The 25882-nt window shown below is 38.4% G+C and overlaps 2 protein-coding genes across 2 annotated transcripts; one reads left to right on the forward strand and one right to left on the reverse strand.

Annotated features, from left to right (window-relative positions):
• Positions 1-282: 282 nt before the first annotated feature.
• On the reverse strand, positions 283-2832 carry LOC144157766 (uncharacterized). Its single transcript, XM_077688533.1, has 7 exons — positions 2578-2832; positions 1609-1733; positions 1376-1492; positions 1208-1315; positions 858-1056; positions 755-787; positions 283-523 (listed from the first exon to the last, which is right to left on the reverse strand). Exons 1-7 carry the CDS (start codon positions 2771-2773, stop codon positions 360-362), a joined length of 942 nt encoding a protein of 313 aa, XP_077544659.1. The 5' UTR covers positions 2774-2832; the 3' UTR covers positions 283-359.
• A 591-nt stretch (positions 2833-3423) lies between these two features.
• On the forward strand, positions 3424-7865 carry LOC144159876 (uncharacterized). Its single transcript, XM_077691535.1, has 4 exons — positions 3424-4716; positions 4823-4940; positions 5522-6683; positions 7859-7865. Exons 1-4 carry the CDS (start codon positions 3478-3480, stop codon positions 7863-7865), a joined length of 2526 nt encoding a protein of 841 aa, XP_077547661.1. The 5' UTR covers positions 3424-3477.
• Positions 7866-25882: the final 18017 nt, after the last annotated feature.

A 25882-nucleotide genomic window follows, 5' to 3' on the forward strand; every position in this document is an offset into this window, starting at 1 on the left:
CGCTGTATCGCGCACCATAATTGTGCCCTTTTTGTGGGCGAAGATTTTGGCATCTTGATCTTTTCCAATTAGAACGCCACCGCACAGGTGGAACTGAAAAAAATCACACGACATAAAATGACACATATAATGCATATCGACATAAATAATGCATATCAACTAATGAGGAATATTACTGAAAACAACTTACACGCCCATCGCCTGTCTCGGAAAAGTCCCCAAACTCTTCTCCGGGTGTGGCAGCGTGAGGGGCAGGAACTGGAGTGGCACCAGAGCTGCATCAAGGACAGAACAGAGCACCAAGGCAGACTTTAGGAAAATGCCAAATACTCAATGCAAGTGCTTTGCAAAAGGGAAAACTACTGTAATGTACCTTTCAAGACCACGGCTGGCGGTGGGCTGGCTCGCAGTAAGCTGGGTGGCGGTGGGCTTGGTAGCGGTGGGCTGGGCGGCGGTGGGCTGGGCGGCGGTGGGCTGGTCGGCGGTGGGCTGGCTCGCAGCAGACTGGATCGCTGCGGGCGTTCTAAACCACACACAAAAAAATTGTACTCAGTAGTGTGGCACATTTGGGACTCAAAAAGTTTTAGATTTAATCATCAAGTGAAAAGTAACCAGAAAACAATTGTGACAGCAACACCAAGAGCAAGGCTGGTCACCTCCTGTGTACTGTACAAAACTGGTTCTGTGCCATAGCTCCGGAATCACATACATGCGCTATATGCATATGCTAGTCTAAGTAGGCTTGTATGCTTACCAGTCTGGCTCATGTCCTGCAACGTCATGTGGACTGGAAAAAAAGACAATTATTAGTTGGGATACAGGCATTATATTAAAGAGAAATGCCTTAAACGATGTACTTGACGTGAGCTTCTGCTCCAACTTCTTCTCGAGGAACTCTATGTGCCCCTGCAGCGTTGTGCTGAGTCGCTGCTCGCGGCGGAACTGTTGGCGCCAAAACTGGGCCTCTTGTTCCGCTCGTCTCAGTGCACTAGCTGACTCTGTGCTGTTGTCGGCATCGGAGTCGGACTCCACAATGAATGTCCTCTTCCGTTTCACCTGCAAATACAAATGGTGCGACTTTTACGACTAGGGGAAATGTGCAAATGAGCAATATATTAACACCATGGGCCACAAATGCCCCAGGCATAATTTCACCAATCAGTCTTTCACAAACATGAGTATAATACCCAACCAGACATCACAGCACCTTCTTGCCAAAGTTGGCATGGCTCCGGTATGGCACGGCTCTACTCTGGTCCCGCTCGCCGCCTTCTCCTCTGCCACCACTTGTGCAGCCATGCAGTGGATGCTCAGCCTAGGAAGATCACAGTGCTTGTTAGGTTTACTTCTATTACGAAGATAATGGTAAAGATACCTGCGCAGTCTTTGACTGCTGGAGCGTGGCAACGGCGTGACTCATGTGCTGTTTCATGATGGCCTGGCACTGCAACTTCTTCGCAACAGCCTGGTTTTTCCTCTTTTTCTTTGATTCCTATAAAAAACAGCTGTTGAAACAAAGGTGACAGAGCAATTGCGCAGCCTCACATTGTCCAGCAACATACAAGACAGCAAGAACAAAATAGACACATGAAAATGAAAACGGCCAACCTGGGTCAGGATTCTTTTGTGGTTGTGGAGGCTGGCTTCTTCTTCATCCAAAACTTCCATCCGGTCAATGGGTGGGAGGATGACTCGCTTTTTCAGCCTCTTCTCGTCCATTTCTTCAACTGTCTCTGCAACACGGTTTTAAGGAATGCTTTACAAGGCGACATCAACAAAACTAAGAAAGCCGCTGCAATTACTCATTTAAAACTGCAAAAGTGAGATTTCCACGCATCCTGCAAAAGATCGGCTAAGAAATTAATGATTTATATAATGTAGGCATGCCGCATTCTGATTTCAAATGCCGCTTAATCATGTTATACACATAACCTGAGGCCGAATTCCGTAAAACGGCGGCCACCACTTTGAAATTACGTTTTGCTAGCGTGAGAAACGTCTTTTCTGTGTTGGGGAGTCTTGAGGGAAGACGACAGCCAAAACAAATAGCGGAGCGGAGCTTCGCTTGCGGTGAAAAGCGAGTCGCGGCCCACGTTTTCAATTTGGTTCTTTCAGGATTAACGCAGGACTAACGAACAAAGAAAACTTTTCACGTCATCACTGCGTCATTTCAACGAGGCGGCCGCCATAATTTACAGAATTCGGTCCCTGAATAGATATGAAAATAACGTAAACGATCACCGATTGATTGAACTGAGAAAGCAAATTGAGAAAATTAAGGGCAGCTGACGCTATCTATGCAAGAGCGACCTGAAACGTGCTTCTGTACCCAAGCTCCCCATAATCCTCCGCTGAAAATGCGTGCAACTGCATTTATGCACGCGACGTGATTTCCGACTTGCAGCTATTTCTGCGGGAGAAATCCGTGTTTGGCGTAACAAAGAGGCTAGGTCTAGCAGCGTCCACATTTCCGGGCAAGTTCACGAAGTCCAGAAACAATGACGCCAATGCGCTTTGCAATGCATGAATGAAGTGCTAGGAAAAACTAATTGAACTGATAAAACAAACGTAACTTACCGGCTAGCCTCAGTATCTGTACAATGAAGTAGCCGCTGTTGGTGTCATTCTTTTTGTCGTTCCAGTAGGCCGAATAAGTGGCCTTACTGTCAAAATCGGTGTCGTTTTTCGGGTGAAAGTCTTCTATATCATCAACAGGAATCACCTGCAGCGTGTTGTCCGCGAAATCCTCCACAAATCTCACAAGAGCGAACATGGTTGCAACATCAAAAGCTCACGCGCTCTCTCTTGGGTAAAGCAGAGGCGAAGAGACGGATAGCACCTGGCCCAGGAACACGTTCTACCAGAGTGTGCAACTTAAAGGCGCGCCAAAATGTAGTCCGCTGCTGCCAAAAATTTGTGCTTGCCCATTAAGCACCGTTTGTGTGCAACATAAATTAAATAATTTTGATTGATACAAAACATAGTGTGTCAAATGCTTTTTTTATGACCCAAGACCACATATTGAGTGCCCAACATTAGCTCCGCAGAAAAAGAAGTAGCGCGGCTGTGTTTATATGCGGAATTCTTCATGTGGCTCCTCCTGGCTTCGCATAGTTTCAGCCATGGAGGAAAGAAAAGTTTTCAGCATTTCAGCTCGCAAAACAATACACCTTATCATTCGCTTTTTTTTTACCACCGGTTAAACGCAAGGTTTTCATGACTACCCGCAACAACGCGCGCATTAGCGTACCGATTGCCTTATACAGCTGAAGAGCGAATTTGGCGTAATCCCCGCAATGCGGCGCAGTCAAACAATACCAAGCCCAAACTTTCTTCCCTTTTTGACTGACGGCAAGCATTGTGTATACATGCGGCGTCGGCTTGTTCGAACGTTCGAACTCTTCGCACGCGAGGAACAAAACTTCTTTGTTTGACATCTCTTCGCGTGAGCTGCGAGCGCAGAAGTTGGGGCATGCGATGGCTCCAGCGAAGAGGCGGAAAACGTATTTGGATCCCGGGTCAAGTGCATCTGTTCCGAAAGCAACGAAATGGACGCTGAAAAACGGGAATACTTCGTCAGCTTCTAGGCAACGTGTTGCCGTACCATCACAAGCCAGTTCGTCGACTTCGTCAAATGCACAGCAGCACCTCAGGAGTGCCGATAACGGTGACCAACATGGATTATTGCTCTCCAGCGTCTTCAGCGACGATGAAGAGGAGCTTGATGGCAAAGTTGACAAGTATGAGGTCGACGAGTGCGAAGACGACGCGTTCGACGTTGACGCGTTCGACTTTGATGATTTTGACGTTGACGATTTCGACGTTGACGAGATCGAAGGGGCTTTTGACGAGGGCTGTTTTGAGCCCAGTGCACCGCACCCGGAGCCCGCGGAACCAAGCCCTCAACCGAGCAGTTTTTTCAATACTGCCGAATTCGGCCTGCCTTTCGCAGACTCGGCAGAGCTTACGCGCGGTGATGCATACATGATGCTTCTAGATTTCGCACTAAAGTATGGGCTCTCGTGGAGTGCTATTGAAGCCGTGCAGAAGCTTTTTAACAACCTTTTAGGAAAAAAGGTGTTTCCAGAGAGCAAGTTTCTGTTCAAGAAACTCTGCGGCGTGGACCTGGCGGACATAAAATTCCATTTCTACTGTATGGACTGCAAGACGCTTCTAGCAGTGACAACAGGAAGCCTACAGGAGCGCAAACAGCTAGAAGTAGAGTGTGATGTGTGCCACAAATCCTACAAAGGGTGCTACCTTGTGCGGACGGGGAGCTTCTTTGTGAGCTTGCCTCTCGAAAAACAGATTATTTCTGTCCTGTCGAGCAAAGCCGCAAGTTCTGCAGTCCTGTCAACCTTAAAAAGAGTTGCGGCCAATGCTGACCCTTCAGACATGAATGACATCACGGATGGCAAGCACTACAGCAACATGCGTAAGCAGAACAACATGGCAAGAGACGATCTCACGTTCACTGTGAATTCCGATGGTAGCCCAGTTTTTAAATCTGCTAAGTATAGCATTTGGCCTGTTCAGTTGACATTGAATGAGCTTCCACCTATTCTTCGTTCGATGAATGTGATGACACCTTTACTGTGGTATGGCAACGAGCACCCGAACATGATGCTGCTGCTGCAAGCTTTTGTAACCCAGCTGGAAGTACTCAATGAAAGGGGCATCACTTGGGAATCTGCAGATGGCACAGTCCACTCTAAGGTAACAGCTTTTCTATTTTACGTTCTAGTAATTTAACATTTTGTTGAACTGGAGTCAAATTTTACTGTGATATGTATACACATTACCAGATACATTTATTTTGCAGGTGTTTTGTGTCTGCTGTTGTGCAGATGCACCCGCAAAAGCTGCCATGCAGCAGATGATGCAGTACAATGGCTACTATGGGTGCAGCTGGTGCTACCATCCAGGCACCAAAGTTGATGGTAAGTAGGCCTTCAAGCAGTAAGAGCTTTGTGGCTAAGACATTGTGAGCCCAAGGTCACAGGTGCGGTCTTGGCGGCGGCCGCCGCTTTTTAGATGATGGTAAAAAAGCTGCAAAACCTGCATGTTGACATTGCAGCACGGATTGAAAATTTCCATTTGGTCAAAATTTATCCGTAGCCCTTCACTACATAAACTCCCCCAAGAATTCTTTGAAGCACTAACAGACTGAGTGTGGCATCCAGCTGTACTACTTGTTTATTCAAGGGCTTATGTACCCGCCCTTTTTTTAGTTGCGTTTTCCCTTGCAGTAATTTTAAACAATTCCCACTACCACATAGTGAATGTGTGTATTGGGCATCAGGTCAAGTAACCAGAAACCTTTGGCCACTATTTCTCGTGTTGTTAGAAACCATGCATTGCCATTTAATGGCTTTGAAACATAAAATGCATGCTTGTTACACCGTTATTTTAAATTTTTGTAAGGCTTTGTTATCTCGAGCTCAGAATTTGCTCATGGTGCAAATAATTGCAGTAAAAAATACTCGTTTCTTTTTTTTTTCTCTCACATTCCCTTTCTCAGGTGTTGTAAAATACTGTGTCAGCACGCCATTTGCGGACAGGACGGATGAAGAGGCCATATCCGACATGAGATCTCTATGCCAGGATGACTCCTTGGCTTCTGTGCGTGGTGTGAAGGCAGTGTCACCATTTATTAATCTGCCGGGATTCAGTGCTATCTGGGCATGGTGCCCAGATTATATGCACTGCGTTCTGCTTGGAGTGACACGACAGATAACTGATGTGTGGTTGACAGAGGCTGGAGGATTCTACGAAGGTACACGAACCTCTTTACTGGCACTTTTAAATGAGAGGCTGTGTTCCATCAGGATGCCACAGTGTGTGAACAGGCAGCCTAGATCCCTTCATGCAAGGGGTAACTGGAAGGCTTCTGAATGGCAGCATTGGCTGCTTCATTACAGTGTACCGTGCATTAGTGGTATACTGGAGGATGAGTATGTGGAGCATTGGGGTCTTCTCGTTGCTGGAGTGTACCTTCTTCTGAAGGATTCCATCACTGACAGCGATGTCGAGCAGAGCAGCAAGCTCCTTGCACAATTTGTTGTACGTCTGCAGTTTCTCTATGAAGAAAACCACATGACCTACAATGTGCATCAGCTTTTGCACTTAGCAAAGTCAGCTCACCTTTTTGGGCCACTTTGGGCCCACTCATGTTTTTCATTCGAATCAAACATGGGTAGGTTACTCAAGCTCGTAACATCATCAAACGGCGTGGCACTTCAGATAGCCACACGTCTCCTGCTGCACAGCAGCTTTGTCTCTTTACGAGCTGTTGCAAGTGAGCATGCACTAGCACTCATCGGAATCGAAGAAACGGTCAACCACGACCAAGAGGAAATGATTCCTCTCGGAAAGCCTGGGGCTGTTGGAGAGAGCTCAGACTTTTCGGTGCCGCGACAGCAAGGAGATGAGCTTTTGGAATATGAAAGACTGAAGGTTGGCCGTATTATCATTTGCTCCGAAAAATACAGCCGGCACTTACGAGTTGACTGTACAGCTGTACTTCTGAAAGATGGCACGCACGCGAAAGTAGAGAAGCTTTTGTCCTACAGAGAACCATCTGGCAGACGAAAGTTTTTAATTTTGTCGAGCGTCTACTCTACGGAAGCTGTCATGCTATGTAAACACATCCAACTTGCACGGAAAAGGAGAGAGAAGAACTTGTACATTATAGATAAGTACATTCGCCCATGTGCATATATTTCATTTGCAGGCAAAATGTATTTTAGTGACCTGCCAAACAAGTATACATGGTCATAGGATGTCTCTACGGGCCTATAATAGAAGTGTAGGTTCTTGAAGGCACATTAAAAAAGGCATGTGGCATCATTATTCTGGATTGATTGATTGTAGGGTTTAACACGCCGACACAACGCAGGTGATGAGGCGCGCCGTAGTATCATTACAATGAAGCTTTCAACACTGTCGTGATGTCAGTTTCTTCAAGGGATATGTGTGTTTCTTTTATGCTGTAAAATTACTTTGAAATTCAGCTATTAGTTGTTGTGTAACCAGTTATATTGTTATTGTTGCACTGTAACTGCACTTTTTGGATTCTATTTTGCTTTGTGTTCTTGGTTGCAAATGCATTTGTATAACAAAACTTGTTGCTGAGCTAGCTGGTACATACTTTGTATGTACCCACTAACTAGTTTGCCTTTATATATGCTTGGTTGACCCCCCCCCATTATGTAATACCCTGTCAGGGCCCTTCAGAATAACTAATGATGATGAACTACTGGTAATTGGTGCAAAATCGGGGTCAACCATTTATCAGCATTCTCGCTAGTGATGCTAATTCTTTCTATGAAGGTGTGATGGCCAGATGGTCCAATTGGCATATTCAGGTGACCAATCTTTTGCAGCGATACGTAACTTCAGTCAGCAGTCCCATTGAGCACCGGTCATTTTTGTTCTAAATTTGAGTCGCAACTCAGATGGCAGAGAATCGAAATCTGGTTGAACAAAAAGTTGAAAACGTTTCCAGTTTGCAACAAAGTGTGTGTTAGTATAACATGGTGTACCTAAGGTAAAACTAGTGCATTTGAAAATGTAATTGGTGTCCTACAAAAATAGTGTTAAGCCATAGCCAAGAAATGCAGCATTGCATGAATGTAGCCGAATCTGGTATTGCGCTAACGTGTGCTTCTCACAGTTGCCCCGGAATGCCTCACTGCATGCCTGTTAAAAACAAACTGTGTGTTGCATTTTTTGTGTAACCTTTTGGGCAATATTGGGAGGTCGCCAACAACAAAATTGTTGCACTTTCGCTGGTGTTTGTCTAAAAACATGCAAAGTAATTTTCATGTTTGTTTTTCCTATATTTTTTTCTGTGCAGTTTGTAGCATAAACTTGACTCCATGTAATTGTGTTAAACCAGTGAAGTATTTAGAAAGTTTGCTGTGTTGTTGTGGGAACATTTGTTTGAGCCAATAAAAATGAAATAAAAAAAGGTGGGTGACCTGTTCCTAGTTCAGAAACCCACAAGTGAGCTGTAAAAAAGTATTTCAATACATTGTTGTCATTTTGAAGCAGGCTTAAAATAGGTGCTTTTTTACTGGAAAGCTTGTAGCAGCAAGTTTTTTTTTTACTTGCGTACCACCTACTTTGCATGGAGGAGCAGACTTTTGTGCCTCTTTAAGGACAATTTGATATTGTGATAGTGCATTTGTGATCCTTCATGTGTGCAATGGACTTGTCATGACCAAATGCTTGAACTGCATAGAGTTGTGATCTGTACGTGTTACGACATGACTGCGGATTTCCCTCACCTGACTAGTGATGAAAAAAAAATTGTCTGATAACATGCTTTCAAATGGGATGTGGCCGAAGAACAGCAGCACTTGTGTAGGGTGTACATTTATAGGTTGTCTTGGTGTTGCTATGTGCGCTGTACTGATGAATGCAGTTGTGTAGAATTAAAGCATTTGTTCTGCCTCCTTATGTAATTATGTGCTCTGTATTAAATGGCACCAGTACTTTCCAGTCTAACCTTCACTTTGGAGAATGAGTGCATTGCTAGTGTGCTCTGCTTTCTGCTCTCGTTTTTGAACAGTAAGTGATGAAAGCAAGCAATAAGCAGCACTACTTTTTCACTGGCAGTTGGGATTCCCTGAATGTTGTTTCTTAATGCTGAAAATCTGCAAGCACAGTTGTCTACATCTATGCAGACATCTTACAAACTTCTTCCCAAACTTACTGGACACAAAAAAAGAGTATTTTTTACTTGCAGTTTGTGCTGAGACTAGTAAAATAGCATACGTTTACAGAATAGCTACAAAAAATTTTGTTTTTAGTTTTCTCTGAAAGTTTTAATAAGTAAGTCTGTGCTTCACATTTAGATGCTGGCATGTGTGCCAGACTAATCTCCCTCTAGATGTACGAAAAGGAACAAGAGAATGAATTCTTAAGCAACCACGGCAGTTGCAACATCAGGTAGCCAAGCTAGCTTAAAGTATTCCAACCCATTTCCTGTTTGCACTCCTAGAGGTATAAATAGCAACGAAGGCAACTGCTTAAGCAGCTGGATATACAAGTTTTTTTTTTCTATCTGAACATTGATTCTAGCTAGAAATTCAGTTTCTAGTACAAAATTTTTTCTAGCTTGACATCGTTTCTAGCTAGAAATTCAGTTTCTAGTACAAAGTTTTTCTAGCTGGACATTCTTCCAACTAGAAATTCAGTTTCTAGTTCATTTCTAGTTGGATCGAGATTTTGTTCCGGCTGGCAGCTATTACTTCCAGCTAGCATTTCTCAGTCTAGCTGGAAGAAAAAAAACCTGCAAGTTGGAAATAATCATTTCTAGCTAGACTTCAGAATTTTTCTGGTTAGAAGCTGTCAATTCCAACTAGAATCTGTGAATCTAGTCAGAAATGAAGCTGGAAATTATGATTTCTTGTTAGAAATGCTCTTCCCATTTTCACGGGGGGAGAAGGGCTTTTTTGTGAAGATTTCCAATACTTGGTACCGCCGACATCACAGAACTGTATGGGATATTTCTGTTAAACAGCTAACTTGGAATGCTCATTGAGACAGGCGGCATCTTTGCTTCGACTGCATTACGCGTTTGTTGAATGGTCTTTTTATTAAACCAAGAATATTTCAGATTATTTTTGTTTTCCTTAACGTTACAAATTTTAATAAAAGGGGTTAGACCTTTTTTATTCTTTCAAAAATCGTATAGTCGAAACATGATTGTAATGGCCAAAATAGTTACTTGTGAGTTTAGTAGGGTTCGCTAGAAAAAGCTTTCGTAATAATACTTTTTTGTATATTTCCATGGAAGTACTTCAACACTTATTGACTAAATTTGTGTCTTCAAATCGTTAATTGCAATTGTTTCTTCTAAGCAAGAAGAGGCATTGTTAGTACACTTTGCATACAGAGTAATCACAAGACACCACTCAAATTGGCAATTTACTACTGTAAACAATGAGGCTACTTAGGGAAAAATAAGGATGCGAAAAAGGTAAGCTTTGCTTATCCTGATGAAGATTGAGTAAAGGTAACATTCTGAACACGTTGCCAGAATAATGAAGATGAATTAAAGGGCACTTTGCTTTTAAGGAGCAGTTTGAATTTTTACTCAAATATTTTTCGAATGATAAATGGTTGTGACCTTTAAAGTTTCAAAATTTAGTAAAAGCCACAAGAAACACAGATAAGGGCATCTGAATATACTACAGAATATAACCCTATGAATGTTTGCCAGAAGTTTGCTTTGTGCATATATCAATTAAAATTTTTACAAATATTTTTCAACTACAACTACCACAAAGACAGCGACATCTAATGCACGGGCAATTCACAAATTCAAAAATATTACCCAGGGTGGAAATCTCAAAACTTTGAATGAGTAAAAGTCAACCTCTGTATTGGATTTGATTTTTCTGTAGTGATGTATTAGCGTTTCTATCAAAAATAAAATGACCCTTCTTACCTAGTTTCCTAGAGTAGCCGTTCCTAACTATAGTGCCTTAACACGGTTACTGTCGTAGAGACTGCTTCGGAAGAAGGCACATTCTAAGCTATCCTTAAACACGTTGTTACTTTCTGTTTTTTAAATATACTGATTGTGCAAATAAAAAGAAAAAATGCAGTTTGAATTCTAAAGATTTTAGGGCATCAAATGTCCTAGTATGAAAGTAAACAATTTTTTGTGTGTGCTTATTCTTGGGTATTATCGGCGGAAAGCTGTTTGAAACCTTTTTTCACTATTTTCATTCACATGGTATGCAGTCGGCCGTTAATAATTTCTCTGTTAGTTATGTATACTCAATTGTGATATTTTAATTATTATTTTTATATTGCAAACAGAATGGATGAGGTCCTGACTTTAGTCGATTGTTTGATTGAATACGGTCTTTTTGGAAAATAAAACAACTGTTCCCACTGATCCAAGCGTATAAAAATTGAACTTCTCTTTATATTTTCTATACCATGTCCTAAAGGCTTGAGGCAAAATACTGACTCTTAGCATAACACAATATATTATTTACCACATGTGCTTTGTTCCAACGATAAAAGAAATGGTCATTTTCATAAAATGGTGCGTAAGTGTTTCCAAACAGTGTTTCGGGTAATGAACATAAAATGATCCGTTAAACCTTTTGTTTTGACATATTAATCGTTTTTGCTTCATTTGGGTGTAGAGATTCTGCATGTTCAGAATTCTGAAATTTTGCAACTTCTCACAGACCAGTGTATTTAAAAGTTCATGAGTATGCATATAAATTTGCAGGGCTCCTTGAATGGCCCAAAATAAAAAAAGGTGAAGTGTACTTACCTTTGGTTGTAGATCTAATGCCTGTTACTGAAAAAAAGGTGTCAGAATATTAACACTTTTGAATTTATTACATATTACATTTTCTAAAATTGCATGGGCCTTGGAGAGTACTTAGATTTCACAGGGTAATATTGAAAACAATGGTTAGTATATAAGAGATGCTCCCTCAAAAAGGCTTAACCTGTTATCTGTGGTGATAATCAGTTTTGTAGTGTAGCGAGGGATGAGGCCAACGAACGTTTTGGTACTCGAAACTGTATTTTATGTGAACCATATTTTGTGCCACAAAAATAAGTCACACATTGAGACAAAACACAATCCTACGTTGAACATTTGCAATCTCTATGCCAATTGCTGGTATTGTGCCAATGACAACTACTTTTTTATGTACAGTGACGTTTTGCGTTTGGAAAACGGTAGGCCTTGATCTTTTTTACAGGCACAGTGAAGGCAATTTTAGGCTTGTCAATATTTGGGCAATATTTAGCATTGCTTTTTATCACGAGTAGTAAGTTTAGGTTCCACAAGAGTGAAGCTGTGGATCATTTATTGTTGCTTTATCTTTTAAGATACCACACTCAATGCATTGGCTATCAAACGAATAATATTCCCAAGAATGAATCCTCTTGCTTACCATGGTCTTTCGAACTGCTTGCAGTTGCTAGAAAAAAGAGAAAAAGAACACGATTAAACAATCAAGTGATACCCAATTACTTAAGTGTGGTACAGTGTATGATATATGTATTTCTTGGAATTTTGTCTAAGCAGCCAGATATCACAAATTCCCTTGTGAATGTCACACCTCTACACTTTGACAAGTGACAGGGGGAGAATGACTTTTTTGTGAAGATTTCCAATACTTGGTACCGCCGACATCACAGAACAGTATGGGATATTTCTGTTAAACAGCTAACTTGGAATGCTCATTGAGACAGGCAGCATCTTTGCTTCGACTGCATTACGCGTTTGTTGAATGGCCTTTTTTAATAAAGCGGTAATATTTCAGATTATTTTTGTTTTCCTTTACGTTGCAAATTTTAATCACAGGGGTTAGACCTTTTTTATCCTTTCAAAAATCGTATAGTCGAAACAAGATTGTAATGGCCAAACCAGTTGTGAGTTTAGTAGGGTTCGCTTGAAACTGCTTTTGTAATTAATACTTTTTTGTATATTTCCATGGAAGTACTTCAACACTTAGTGAGTACATTTGTGTCTTGAAATCGTAAATTGCAATTGTTTCTTTTTAGCAAGTAGATGCATTGTTTGTACACTTTTCATTCAGAGCAATCACAAGACACCACACAAATTGGCAATGTACTACTGTAAACAATGAGGCTACTTAGGGAAAAAATAAGTATGCGAAAAAGGTAAGCTTTGCCTATCCTGATGAAGTATTCCCACTGATCCAAGCATATCAAAATTAAACTTCTCATTATATTTTCTCTACCATGTCCTAAAGGCTTGAGGCAAAATACTGACTCTTAGCATAGCACAATATATTATTTACCACATGTGCTTTTTACAACGATAAAAGAAATGGTCATTTACATAAAATTGTGCGTAAGTGTTTCCAAACAGTGTTTTGGGTAATGAACATAAAATCATCTGTTAAACCTTTTGTGTTGACATATTCGTTTTTGCTTCATTTGGGTGTCGAGATTGCCCATAAGAAACTGCATGTTCAGATTTCTGAAATTTTGCAACTTCTCACAGACCAGTGTATTTAAAAGTTCTCGAGTATGCATAGTACAGTCCAGGGCACCTTGAATGGCCCGAAATAAAAAAAGGTGAAGTGTACTCACCTTTGGTTGAAGATCTAACGCCTGTTACTGAAAAAGAGGTGGCAGAATATTAACACTTGTGAATGTATTACATATTACATTTTCTAAAATTGCATTGGGCTTTGGAGAGTACTTAGATTTCACAGGGTAATATTGAAAACAATGGTTAGTATATAAGGGATGCTTCCTCAAAAAGGCTTAACTTATTATCTGTGGTGATAATCAGTTTTGTAGTGTAGCGAGAAATGAGGCCAACGAACGTTTTGGTACTTGAAACTGTATTTTATGTGAACCATATTTTGTGCTACAAAACTAAGTCACACATTGAGACAAAACACAATTCTACGTTGACCATTTGCAATCTCTAAGCCAATTGCTGGTATTGTGCCAATGACAACTGCTTTTTTATGTACAGTGATGTTTTGCATTTGGAAAACTATAGGCCTTGATCTTTTTTACAGGCGCAGTGAAGGCAATTTTGAGCTTGTCAATATTTGGGCAATATTTAGCATTGATTTTTATCATGAGTAGTAAGTTTATATTTCACAAGAGTGAAGCTGTGGGTCATTTTTTTGTTGCTGTATATTTTAAGATACCACACTCAATGCATTGGCTATCCAACGAATAATATTCCCAAGAATGAATCTTCTTCCTTACCATTGTCTTTCGAACTGCTTTCAGTTGCTAGAAAAAAGGGAAAAAGAACACGAGTAAACAGTCAAGTGATACCCAATTACTTAATTGTGGTGGAGTCTATGATTTATGTATTTCTAGGAATTTTGACTAAGCAGCCAGATATCACAAAGTCCCTTGTGAATGTCTCACCTCTAGACTTTGACCGGTGACAGGGGGAGAAGGGCTTTTTTGTGAAGATTTCCAATACTTGGTACCGCCGACATCACAGAACTGTATGGGATATTTCTGTTAAACAGCTAACTTGGAATGCTCATTGAGACAGACGGCATCTTTGCTTCGACTGCATTACGCGTTTGTTGAATGGTCTTTTTATTAAACCAATAATATTTCAGATTATTTTTGTTTTCCTTAACGTTACAAATTTTAATAAAAGGGGTTAGACCTTTTTTATTCTTTCAAAAATCGTATAGTCCAAACATGATTGTAATGGCCAAAACAGTTACTTGTGAGTTTAGTAGGGTTCGCTAGAAAAAGCTTTCGTAATAACACTTTTTTGTATATTTCCATGGAAGTACTTCAACACTTATTGACTAAATATGTGTCTTCAAATCGTTAATTGCAATTGTTTCTTCTAAGCAAGAAGAGGCATTGTTAGTACACTTTGCATTCAGAGTAATCACAAGACACCACTCAAATTGGCAATTTACTACTGTAAACAATGAGGCTACTTAGGGAAAAATAAGGATGCGAAAAAGGTAAGCTTTTCTTATCCTGATGAAGATTGAGTAAAGGTAACTTTCTGAACACGTTGCCAGAATAATGAAGATGAATTAAAGGGCACTTTGCTTTTAAGGAGCAGTTTGAATTTTTACTCAAATATTTTTCGAATGATAAATGGTTGTGACCTTTAAAGTTTCAAAATTTAGTAAAAGCCACAAGAAACACAGATAAGGACATCTGAATATACTACAGAATATAACCCTATGAATGTTTGCCAGAAGTTTGCTTCTTGCATATATCAATTAAAATTTTTACAAATATTTTTCAACTACAACTACCACAAAGACAGCGACATCTAATGCACGGGCAATTCACAAATTCAAAAATATTACCCAGGGTGGAAATCTCAAAACTTTGAATGAGTAAAAGTCAACCTCTGTAGTTGGATTTGATTTTTCTGCAGTGATGTATTAGCGTTTCTATCAAAAATAAAATGACCCTTCTTACCTAGTTTCCCAGAGTAGCCGTTCCTCACTATAGTGCCTTAACACGGTTACTGTCGTAGAGACTGCTTCGGAAGAAGGCACATTCTAAGCTATCCTTAAACACGTTGTTACTTTCTGTTTTTTAAATATACTGATTGTGCAAATAAAAAGAAAAAATGCAGTTTGAATTCTAAAGATTTTAGGGCATCAAATGTCCTAGTATGAAAGTAAACAATTTTTTGTGTGTGCTTATTCTTGGGTATTATCGGCGGAAAGCTGTTTGAAACCTTTTTTCACTATTTTCATTCACATGGTATGCAGTCGGCCGTTAATAATTTCTCTTTTAGTTATGTATACTCAATTGTGATATTTTAATTATTATTTTTATATTGCAAACAGAATGGATGAGGCCCTGACTTTAGTCGATTGTTTGATTGAATACGGTCTTTGTGGAAAATAAAACAACTGTTCCCACTGATCCAAGCGTATAAAAATTGAACTTCTCTTTATATTTTCTGTACCATGTCTTAAAGGCTTGAGGCAAAATACTGACTCTTAGCATAACACAATATATTATTTACCACATGTGCTTTGTTCCAACGATAAAAGAAATGGTCATTTTCATAAAATGGTGCGTAAGTGTTTCCAAACAGTGTTTCGGGTAATGAACATAAAATGATCTGTTAATCCTTTTGTTTTGACATATTAATCGTTTTTGCTTCATTTGGGTGTAGAGATTCTGCATGTTCAGAATTCTGAAATTTTGCAACTTCTCACAGACCAGTGTATTTAAAAGTTCATGAGTATGCATATTAATTTGCAGGGCTCCTTGAATGGCCCGAAATAAAAAAAGGTGAAGTGTACTCACCTTTGGTTGTAGATCTAATGCCTTTTACAGAAAAAAAGGTGTCAGAATATTAACACTTTTGAATTTATTACATATTACATTTTCTAAAATTGCATGGGCCTTGGAGAGTACTTAGATTTCACAGGGTAATATTGAAAACAATGGTTAGTATATAAGAGATGCTCCCTCAAAAATGCTTAACCTATTATCTGTGGTGATAATCAGTTTTGTAGTGTAGCGAGGGATGAGGCCAACGAACGTTTTGGTACTCGAAACTGTATTTTATGTGAACCATATTTTGTGCCACAAAAATAAGTCACATTGAGACAAAACACAATCCTACGTTGAACATTTGCAATCTCTAAGCCAATTGCTGGTATTGTGCCAATGACAACTACTTTTTTATGTACAGTGACGTTTTGCGTTTGGAAAACGGTAGGCCTTGATCTTTTTTACAGGCGCAGTGAAGGCAATTTTAGGCTTGTCAATATTTGGGCAATATTTAGCATTGCTTTTTATCACGAGTAGTAAGTTTAGGTTCCACAAGAGTGAAGCTGTGGATCATTTATTGTTGCTGTATCTTTTAAGATACCACACTCAATGCATTGGCTATCAAACGAATAATATTCCCAAGAATGAATCCTCTAGCTTATCATGGTCTTTCGAACTGCTTTCAGTTGCTAGAAAAAAGAGAAAAAGAACACGATTAAACAATCAAGTGATACCCAATTACTTAAGTGTGGTACAGTGTATGATATATGTATTTCTTGGAATTTTGTCTAAGCAGCCAGATATCACAAATTCCCTTGTGAATGTGACACCTCTACACTTCGACAAGTGACAGGGGGAGAAGGACTTTTTTGTGAAGATTTCCAATACTTGGTACCGCCGACATCACAGAACAGTATGGGATATTTCTGTTAAACAGCTAACTTGGAATGCTCATTGAGACAGGCAGCATCTTTGCTTCGACTGCATTACGCGTTTGTTGAATGGCCTTTTTTAATAAAGCGGTAATATTTCAGATTATTTTTGTTTTCGTTTACGTTGCAAATTTTAATCACAGGGGTTAGACCTTTTTTATCCTTTCAAAAATCGTATAGTCGAAACAAGATTGTAATGGCCAAACCAGTTGTGAGTTTAGTAGGGTTCGCTTGAAACTGCTTTTGTAATTAATACTTTTTTGTATATTTCCATGGAAGTACTTCAACACTTAGTGAGTACATTTGTGTCTTGAAATCGTAAATTGCAATTGTTTCTTTTTAGCAAGTAGAGGCATTGTTTGTACACTTTTCATTCAGAGCAATCACAAGACACCACACAAATTGGCAATGTACTACTGTAAACAATGAGGCTACTTAGGGAAAAAATAAGTATGCGAAAAAGGTAAGCTTTGCTTATCCTGATGAAGTATTCCCACTGATCCAAGCATATCAAAATTGAACTTCTCATTATATTTTCTCTACCATGTCCTAAAGGCTTGAGGCAAAATACTGACTCTTAGCATAGCACAATATATTATTTACCACATGTGCTTGTTACAACGATAAAAGAAATGGTCATTTACATAAAATTGTGCGTAAGTGTTTCCAAACAGTGTTTTGGGTAATGAACATAAAATGATCTGTTAAACCTTTTGTGTTGACATATTCGTTTTTGCTTCATTTGGGTGTCGAAATTGCCCATAAGAAACTGCATGTTCAGAATTCTGAAATTTTGCAACTTCTCACAGACCAGTGTATTTAAAAGTTCTCGAGTATGCACAGTACAGTCCAGGGCCCCTTGAATGGCCCGAAATGAAAAAAGGTGAAGTGTACTCACCTTTGGTTGTAGATCTAACGCCTGTTACTGAAAAAGAGGTGGCAGAATAATAACACTTGTGAATGTATTACATATTACATTTTCTAAAATTGCATTGGGCTTTGGAGAGTACTTAGATTTCTCAGGGTAATATTGAAAACAATGGTTAGTATATAAGGGATGCTCCCTCAAAAAGGCTTACCTTATTATCGGTGGTGATAATCAGTTTTGTAGTGTAGCGAGGGATGAGGCCAACGAACGTTTTGGTACTCGAAACTGTATTTTATGTGAACCATATTTTGTGCCACAAAAATAAGTCACACATTGAGACAAAACACAATCCTACGTTGAACATTTGCAATCTCTAAGCCAATTGCTGGTATTGTGCCAATGACAACTACTTTTTTATGTACAGTGACGTTTTGCGTTTGGAAAACGGTAGGCCTTGATCTTTTTTACAGGCGCAGTGAAGGCAATTTTAGGCTTGTCAATATTTGGGCAATATTTAGCATTGCTTTTTATCACGAGTAGTAAGTTTAGGTTCCACAAGAGTGAAGCTGTGGATCATTTATTGTTGCTGTATCTTTTAAGATACCACACTCAATGCATTGGCTATCAAACGAATAATATTCCCAAGAATGAATCCTCTTGCTTACCATGGTCTTTCGAACTGCTTTCAGTTGCTAGAAAAAAGAGAAAAAGAACACGATTAAACAATCAAGTGATACCCAATTACTTAAGTGTGGTACAGTGTATGATATATGTATTTCTTGGAATTTTGTCTAAGCAGCCAGATATCACAAATTCCCTTGTGAATGTCACACCTCTACACTTTGACAAGTGACAGGGGGAGAAGGACTTTTTTGTGAAGATTTCCAATACTTGGTACCGCCGACATCACAGAACAGTATGGGATATTTCTGTTAAACAGCTAACTTGGAATGCTCATTGAGACAGGCAGCATCTTTGCTTCGACTGCATTACGCGTTTGTTGAATGGCCTTTTTTAATAAAGCGGTAATATTTCAGATTATTTTTGTTTTCCTTTACGTTGCAAATTTTAATCACAGGGGTTAGACCTTTTTTATCCTTTCAAAAATCGTATAGTCGAAACAAGATTGTAATGGCCAAACCAGTTGTGAGTTTAGTAGGGTTCGCTTGAAACTGCTTTTGTAATTAATACTTTTTTGTATATTTCCATGGAAGTACTTCAACACTTAGTGAGTACATTTGTGTCTTGAAATCGTAAATTGCAATTGTTTCTTTTTAGCAAGTAGAGGCATTGTTTGTACACTTTTCATTCAGAGCAATCACAAGACACCACACAAATTGGCAATGTACTACTGTAAACAATGAGGCTACTTAGGGAAAAAATAAGTATGCGAAAAAGGTAAGCTTTGCTTATCCTGATGAAGTATTCCCACTGATCCAAGCATATCAAAATTAAACTTCTCATTATATTTTCTCTACCATGTCCTAAAGGCTTGAGGCAAAATACTGACTCTTAGCATAGCACAATATATTATTTACCACATGTGCTTTTTACAACGATAAAAGAAATGGTCATTTACATAAAATTGTGCGTAAGTGTTTCCAAACAGTGTTTTGGGTAATGAACATAAAATGATCTGTTAAACCTTTTGTGTTGACATATTCGTTTTTGCTTCATTTGGGTGTCGAGATTGCCCATAAGAAACTGCATGTTCAGATTTCTGAAATTTGCAACTTCTCACAGACCAGTGTATTTAAAAGTTCTCGAGTATGCATAGTACAGTCCAGGGCACCTTGAATGGCCCGAAATAAAAAAAGGTGAAGTGTACTCACCTTTGGTTGTAGATCTAACGCCTGTTACTGAAAAAGAGGTGGCAGAATATTAACACTTGTGAATGTATTACATATTACATTTTCTAAAATTGCATTGGGCTTTGGAGAGTACTTAGATTTCACAGGGTATTATTGAAAACAATGGTTAGTATATAAGGGATGCTTCCTCAAAAAGGCTTAACTTATTATCTGTGGTGATAATCAGTTTTGTAGTGTAGCGAGAAAAGAGGCCAACGAACGTTTTGGTACTTGAAACTGTATTTTATGTGAACCATATTTTGTGCTACAAAACTAAGTCACACATTGAGACAAAACACAATTCTACGTTGACCATTTGCAATCTCTAAGCCAATTGCTGGTATTGTGCCAATGACAACTGCTTTTTTATGTACAGTGATGTTTTGCATTTGGAAAACTATAGGCCTTGATCTTTTTTACAGGCGCAGTGAAGGCAATTTTGAGCTTGTCAATATTTGGGCAATATTTAGCATTGATTTTTATCATGAGTAGTAAGTTTATATTTCACAAGAGTGAAGCTGTTGGTCATTTTTTTGTTGCTGTATATTTTAAGATACCACACTCAATGCATTGGCTATCCAACGAATAATATTCCCAAGAATGAATCTTCTTCCTTACCATTGTCTTTCGAACTGCTTTCAGTTGCTAGAAAAAAGGGAAAAAGAACACGAGTAAACAATCAAGTGATACCCAATTACTTAATTGTGGTGGAGTCTATGATTTATGTATTTCTAGGAATTTTGTCTAAGCAGCCAGATATCACAAAGTCCCTTGTGAATGTCTCACCTCTAGACTTTGACAGGTGACAGGGGGAGAAGGGCTTTTTTGTGAAGATTTCCAATACTTGGTACCGCCGACATCACAGAACTGTATGGGATATTTCTGTTAAACAGCTAACTTGGAATGCTCATTGAGACAGGCGGCATCTTTGCTTCGACTGCATTACGCGTTTGTTGAATGGTCTTTTTATTAAACCAATAATATTTCAGATTATTTTTGTTTTCCTTAACGTTACAAATTTTAATAAAAGGGGTTAGACCTTTTTTATTCTTTCAAAAATCGTATAGTCGAAACATGATTGTAATGGCCAAAACAGTTACTTGTGAGTTTAGTAGGGTTCGCTAGAAAAAGCTTTCGTAATAACACTTTTTTGTATATTTCCATGGAAGTACTTCAACACTTATTGACTAAATATGTGTCTTCAAATCGTTAATTGCAATTGTTTCTTCTAAGCAAGAAGAGGCATTGTTAGTACACTTTGCATTCAGAGTAATCACAAGACACCACTCAAATTGGCAATTTACTACTGTAAACAATGAGGCTACTTAGGGAAAAATAAGGATGCGAAAAAGGTAAGCTTTGCTTATCCTGATGAAGATTGAGTAAAGGTAACATTCTGAACACGTTGCCAGAATAATGAAGATGAATTAAAGGGCACTTTGCTTTTAAGGAGCAGTTTGAATTTTTACTCAAATATTTTTCGAATGATAAATGGTTGTGACCTTTAAAGTTTCAAAATTTAGTAAAAGCCACAAGAAACACAGATAAGGACATCTGAATATACTACAGAATATAACCCTATGAATGTTTGCCAGAAGTTTGCTTCGTGCATATATCAATTAAAATTTTTACAAATATTTTTCAACTACAACTACCACAAAGACAGCGACATCTAATGCACGGGCAATTCACAAATTCAAAAATATTACCCAGGGTGGAAATCTCAAAACTTTGAATGAGTAAAAGTCAACCTCTGTAGTTGGATTTGATTTTTCTGCAGTGATGTATTAGCGTTTCTATCAAAAATAAAATGACCCTTCTTACCTAGTTTCCCAGAGTAGCCGTTCCTCACTATAGTGCCTTAACACGGTTACTGTCGTAGAGACTGCTTCGGAAGAAGGCACATTCTAAGCTATCCTTAAACACGTTGTTACTTTCTGTTTTTTAAATATACTGATTGTGCATATAAAAAGAAAAAATGCAGTTTGAATTCTAAAGATTTTAGGGCATCAAATGTCCTAGTATGAAAGTAAACAATTTTTTGTGTGTGCTTATTCTTGGGTATTATCGGCGGAAAGCTGTTTGAAACCTTTTTTCACTATTTTCATTCACATGGTATGCAGTCGGCCGTTAATAATTTCTCTTTTAGTTATGTATACTCAATTGTGATATTTTAATTATTATTTTTATATTGCAAACAGAATGGATGAGGCCCTGACTTTAGTCGATTGTTTGATTGAATACGGTCTTTTTGGAAAATAAAACAACTGTTCCCACTGATCCAAGCGTATAAAAATTGAACTTCTCTTTATATTTTCTGTACCATGTCTTAAAGGCTTGAGGCAAAATACTGACTCTTAGCATAACACAAAATATTATTTACCACATGTGCTTTGTTCCAACGATAAAAGAAATGGTCATTTTCATAAAATGGTGCGTAAGTGTTTCCAAACAGTGTTTCGGGTAATGAACATAAAATGATCTGTTAATCCTTTTGTTTTGACATATTAATCGTTTTTGCTTCATTTGGGTGTAGAGATTCTGCATGTTCAGAATTCTGAAATTTTGCAACTTCTCACAGACCAGTGTATTTAAAAGTTCATGAGTATGCATATTAATTTGCAGGGCTGCTTGAATGGCCCGAAATAAAAAAAGGTGAAGTGTACTCACCTTTGGTTGTAGATCTAATGCCTTTTACTGAAAAAAAGGTGTCAGAATATTAACACTTTTGAATTTATTACATATTACATTTTCTAAAATTGCATGGGCCTTGGAGAGTACTTAGATTTCACAGGGTAATATTGAAAACAATGGTTAGTATATAAGAGATGCTCCCTCAAAAATGCTTAACCTATTATCTGTGGTGATAATCAGTTTTGTAGTGTAGCGAGGGATGAGGCCAACGAACGTTTTGGTACTCGAAACTGTATTTTATGTGAACCATATTTTGTGCCACAAAAATAAGTCACATTGAGACAAAACACAATCCTACGTTGAACATTTGCAATCTCTAAGCCAATTGCTGGTATTGTGCCAATGACAACTACTTTTTTATGTACAGTGACGTTTTGCGTTTGGAAAACGGTAGGCCTTGATCTTTTTTACAGGCGCAGTGAAGGCAATTTTAGGCTTGTCAATATTTGGGCAATATTTAGCATTGCTTTTTATCACGAGTAGTAAGTTTAGGTTCCACAAGAGTGAAGCTGTGGATCATTTATTGTTGCTGTATCTTTTAAGATACCACACTCAATGCATTGGCTATCAAACGAATAATATTCCCAAGAATGAATCCTCTAGCTTATCATGGTCTTTCGAACTGCTTTCAGTTGCTAGAAAAAAGAGAAAAAGAACACGATTAAACAATCAAGTGATACCCAATTACTTAAGTGTGGTACAGTGTATGATATATGTATTTCTTGGAATTTTGTCTAAGCAGCCAGATATCACAAATTCCCTTGTGAATGTGACACCTCTACACTTCGACAAGTGACAGGGGGAGAAGGACTTTTTTGTGAAGATTTCCAATACTTGGTACCGCCGACATCACAGAACAGTATGGGATATTTCTGTTAAACAGCTAACTTGGAATGCTCATTGAGACAGGCAGCATCTTTGCTTCGACTGCATTACGCGTTTGTTGAATGGCCTTTTTTAATAAAGCGGTAATATTTCAGATTATTTTTGTTTTCGTTTACGTTGCAAATTTTAATCACAGGGGTTAGACCTTTTTTATCCTTTCAAAAATCGTATAGTCGAAACAAGATTGTAATGGCCAAACCAGTTGTGAGTTTAGTAGGGTTCGCTTGAAACTGCTTTTGTAATTAATACTTTTTTGTATATTTCCATGGAAGTACTTCAACACTTAGTGAGTACATTTGTGTCTTGAAATCGTAAATTGCAATTGTTTCTTTTTAGCAAGTAGAGGCATTGTTTGTACACTTTTCATTCAGAGCAATCACAAGACACCACACAAATTGGCAATGTACTACTGTAAACAATGAGGCTACTTAGGGAAAAAATAAGTATGCGAAAAAGGTAAGCTTTGCTTATCCTGATGAAGTATTCCCACTGATCCAAGCATATCAAAATTGAACTTCTCATTATATTTTCTCTACCATGTCCTAAAGGCTTGAGGCAAAATACTGACTCTTAGCATAGCACAATATATTATTTACCACATGTGCTTGTTACAACGATAAAAGAAATGGTCATTTACATAAAATTGTGCGTAAGTGTTTCCAAACAGTGTTTTGGGTAATGAACATAAAATGATCTGTTAAACCTTTTGTGTTGACATATTCGTTTTTGCTTCATTTGGGTGTCGAAATTGCCCATAAGAAACTGCATGTTCAGAATTCTGAAATTTTGCAACTTCTCACAGACCAGTGTATTTAAAAGTTCTCGAGTATGCACAGTACAGTCCAGGGCCCCTTGAATGGCCCGAAATGAAAAAAGGTGAAGTGTACTCACCTTTGGTTGTAGATCTAACGCCTGTTACTGAAAAAGAGGTGGCAGAATAATAACACTTGTGAATGTATTACATATTACATTTTCTAAAATTGCATTGGGCTTTGGAGAGTACTTAGATTTCACAGGGTAATATTGAAAACAATGGTTAGTATATAAGGGATGCTCCCTCAAAAAGGCTTACCTTATTATCGGTGGTGATAATCAGTTTTGTAGTGTAGCGAGGGATGAGGCCAACGAACGTTTTGGTACTCGAAACTGTATTTTATGTGAACCATATTTTGTGCCACAAAAATAAGTCACACATTGAGACAAAACACAATCCTACGTTGAACATTTGCAATCTCTAAGCCAATTGCTGGTATTGTGCCAATGACAACTACTTTTTTATGTACAGTGACGTTTTGCGTTTGGAAAACGGTAGGCCTTGATCTTTTTTACAGGCGCAGTGAAGGCAATTTTAGGCTTGTCAATATTTGGGCAATATTTAGCATTGCTTTTTATCACGAGTAGTAAGTTTAGGTTCCACAAGAGTGAAGCTGTGGATCATTTATTGTTGCTGTATCTTTTAAGATACCACACTCAATGCATTGGCTATCAAACGAATAATATTCCCAAGAATGAATCCTCTTGCTTACCATGGTCTTTCGAACTGCTTTCAGTTGCTAGAAAAAAGAGAAAAAGAACACGATTAAACAATCAAGTGATACCCAATTACTTAAGTGTGGTACAGTGTATGATATATGTATTTCTTGGAATTTTGTCTAAGCAGCCAGATATCACAAATTCCCTTGTGAATGTCACACCTCTACACTTTGACAAGTGACAGGGGGAGAAGGACTTTTTTGTGAAGATTTCCAATACTTGGTACCGCCGACATCACAGAACAGTATGGGATATTTCTGTTAAACAGCTAACTTGGAATGCTCATTGAGACAGGCAGCATCTTTGCTTCGACTGCATTACGCGTTTGTTGAATGGCCTTTTTTAATAAAGCGGTAATATTTCAGATTATTTTTGTTTTCCTTTACGTTGCAAATTTTAATCACAGGGGTTAGACCTTTTTTATCCTTTCAAAAATCGTATAGTCGAAACAAGATTGTAATGGCCAAACCAGTTGTGAGTTTAGTAGGGTTCGCTTGAAACTGCTTTTGTAATTAATACTTTTTTGTATATTTCCATGGAAGTACTTCAACACTTAGTGAGTACATTTGTGTCTTGAAATCGTAAATTGCAATTGTTTCTTTTTAGCAAGTAGAGGCATTGTTTGTACACTTTTCATTCAGAGCAATCACAAGACACCACACAAATTGGCAATGTACTACTGTAAACAATGAGGCTACTTAGGGAAAAAATAAGTATGCGAAAAAGGTAAGCTTTGCTTATCCTGATGAAGTATTCCCACTGATCCAAGCATATCAAAATTAAACTTCTCATTATATTTTCTCTACCATGTCCTAAAGGCTTGAGGCAAAATACTGACTCTTAGCATAGCACAATATATTATTTACCACATGTGCTTTTTACAACGATAAAAGAAATGGTCATTTACATAAAATTGTGCGTAAGTGTTTCCAAACAGTGTTTTGGGTAATGAACATAAAATGATCTGTTAAACCTTTTGTGTTGACATATTCGTTTTTGCTTCATTTGGGTGTCGAGATTGCCCATAAGAAACTGCATGTTCAGATTTCTGAAATTTGCAACTTCTCACAGACCAGTGTATTTAAAAGTTCTCGAGTATGCATAGTACAGTCCAGGGCACCTTGAATGGCCCGAAATAAAAAAAGGTGAAGTGTACTCACCTTTGGTTGTAGATCTAACGCCTGTTACTGAAAAAGAGGTGGCAGAATATTAACACTTGTGAATGTATTACATATTACATTTTCTAAAATTGCATTGGGCTTTGGAGAGTACTTAGATTTCACAGGGTATTATTGAAAACAATGGTTAGTATATAAGGGATGCTTCCTCAAAAAGGCTTAACTTATTATCTGTGG

This window comes from Haemaphysalis longicornis, unplaced genomic scaffold (genome assembly GCF_048455015.1).
Source record: "Haemaphysalis longicornis isolate Haplotype H1 unplaced genomic scaffold, Haemaphysalis longicornis Haplotype H1 scaffold_10, whole genome shotgun sequence".
Taxonomy (NCBI): domain Eukaryota; kingdom Metazoa; phylum Arthropoda; class Arachnida; order Ixodida; family Ixodidae; genus Haemaphysalis; species Haemaphysalis longicornis.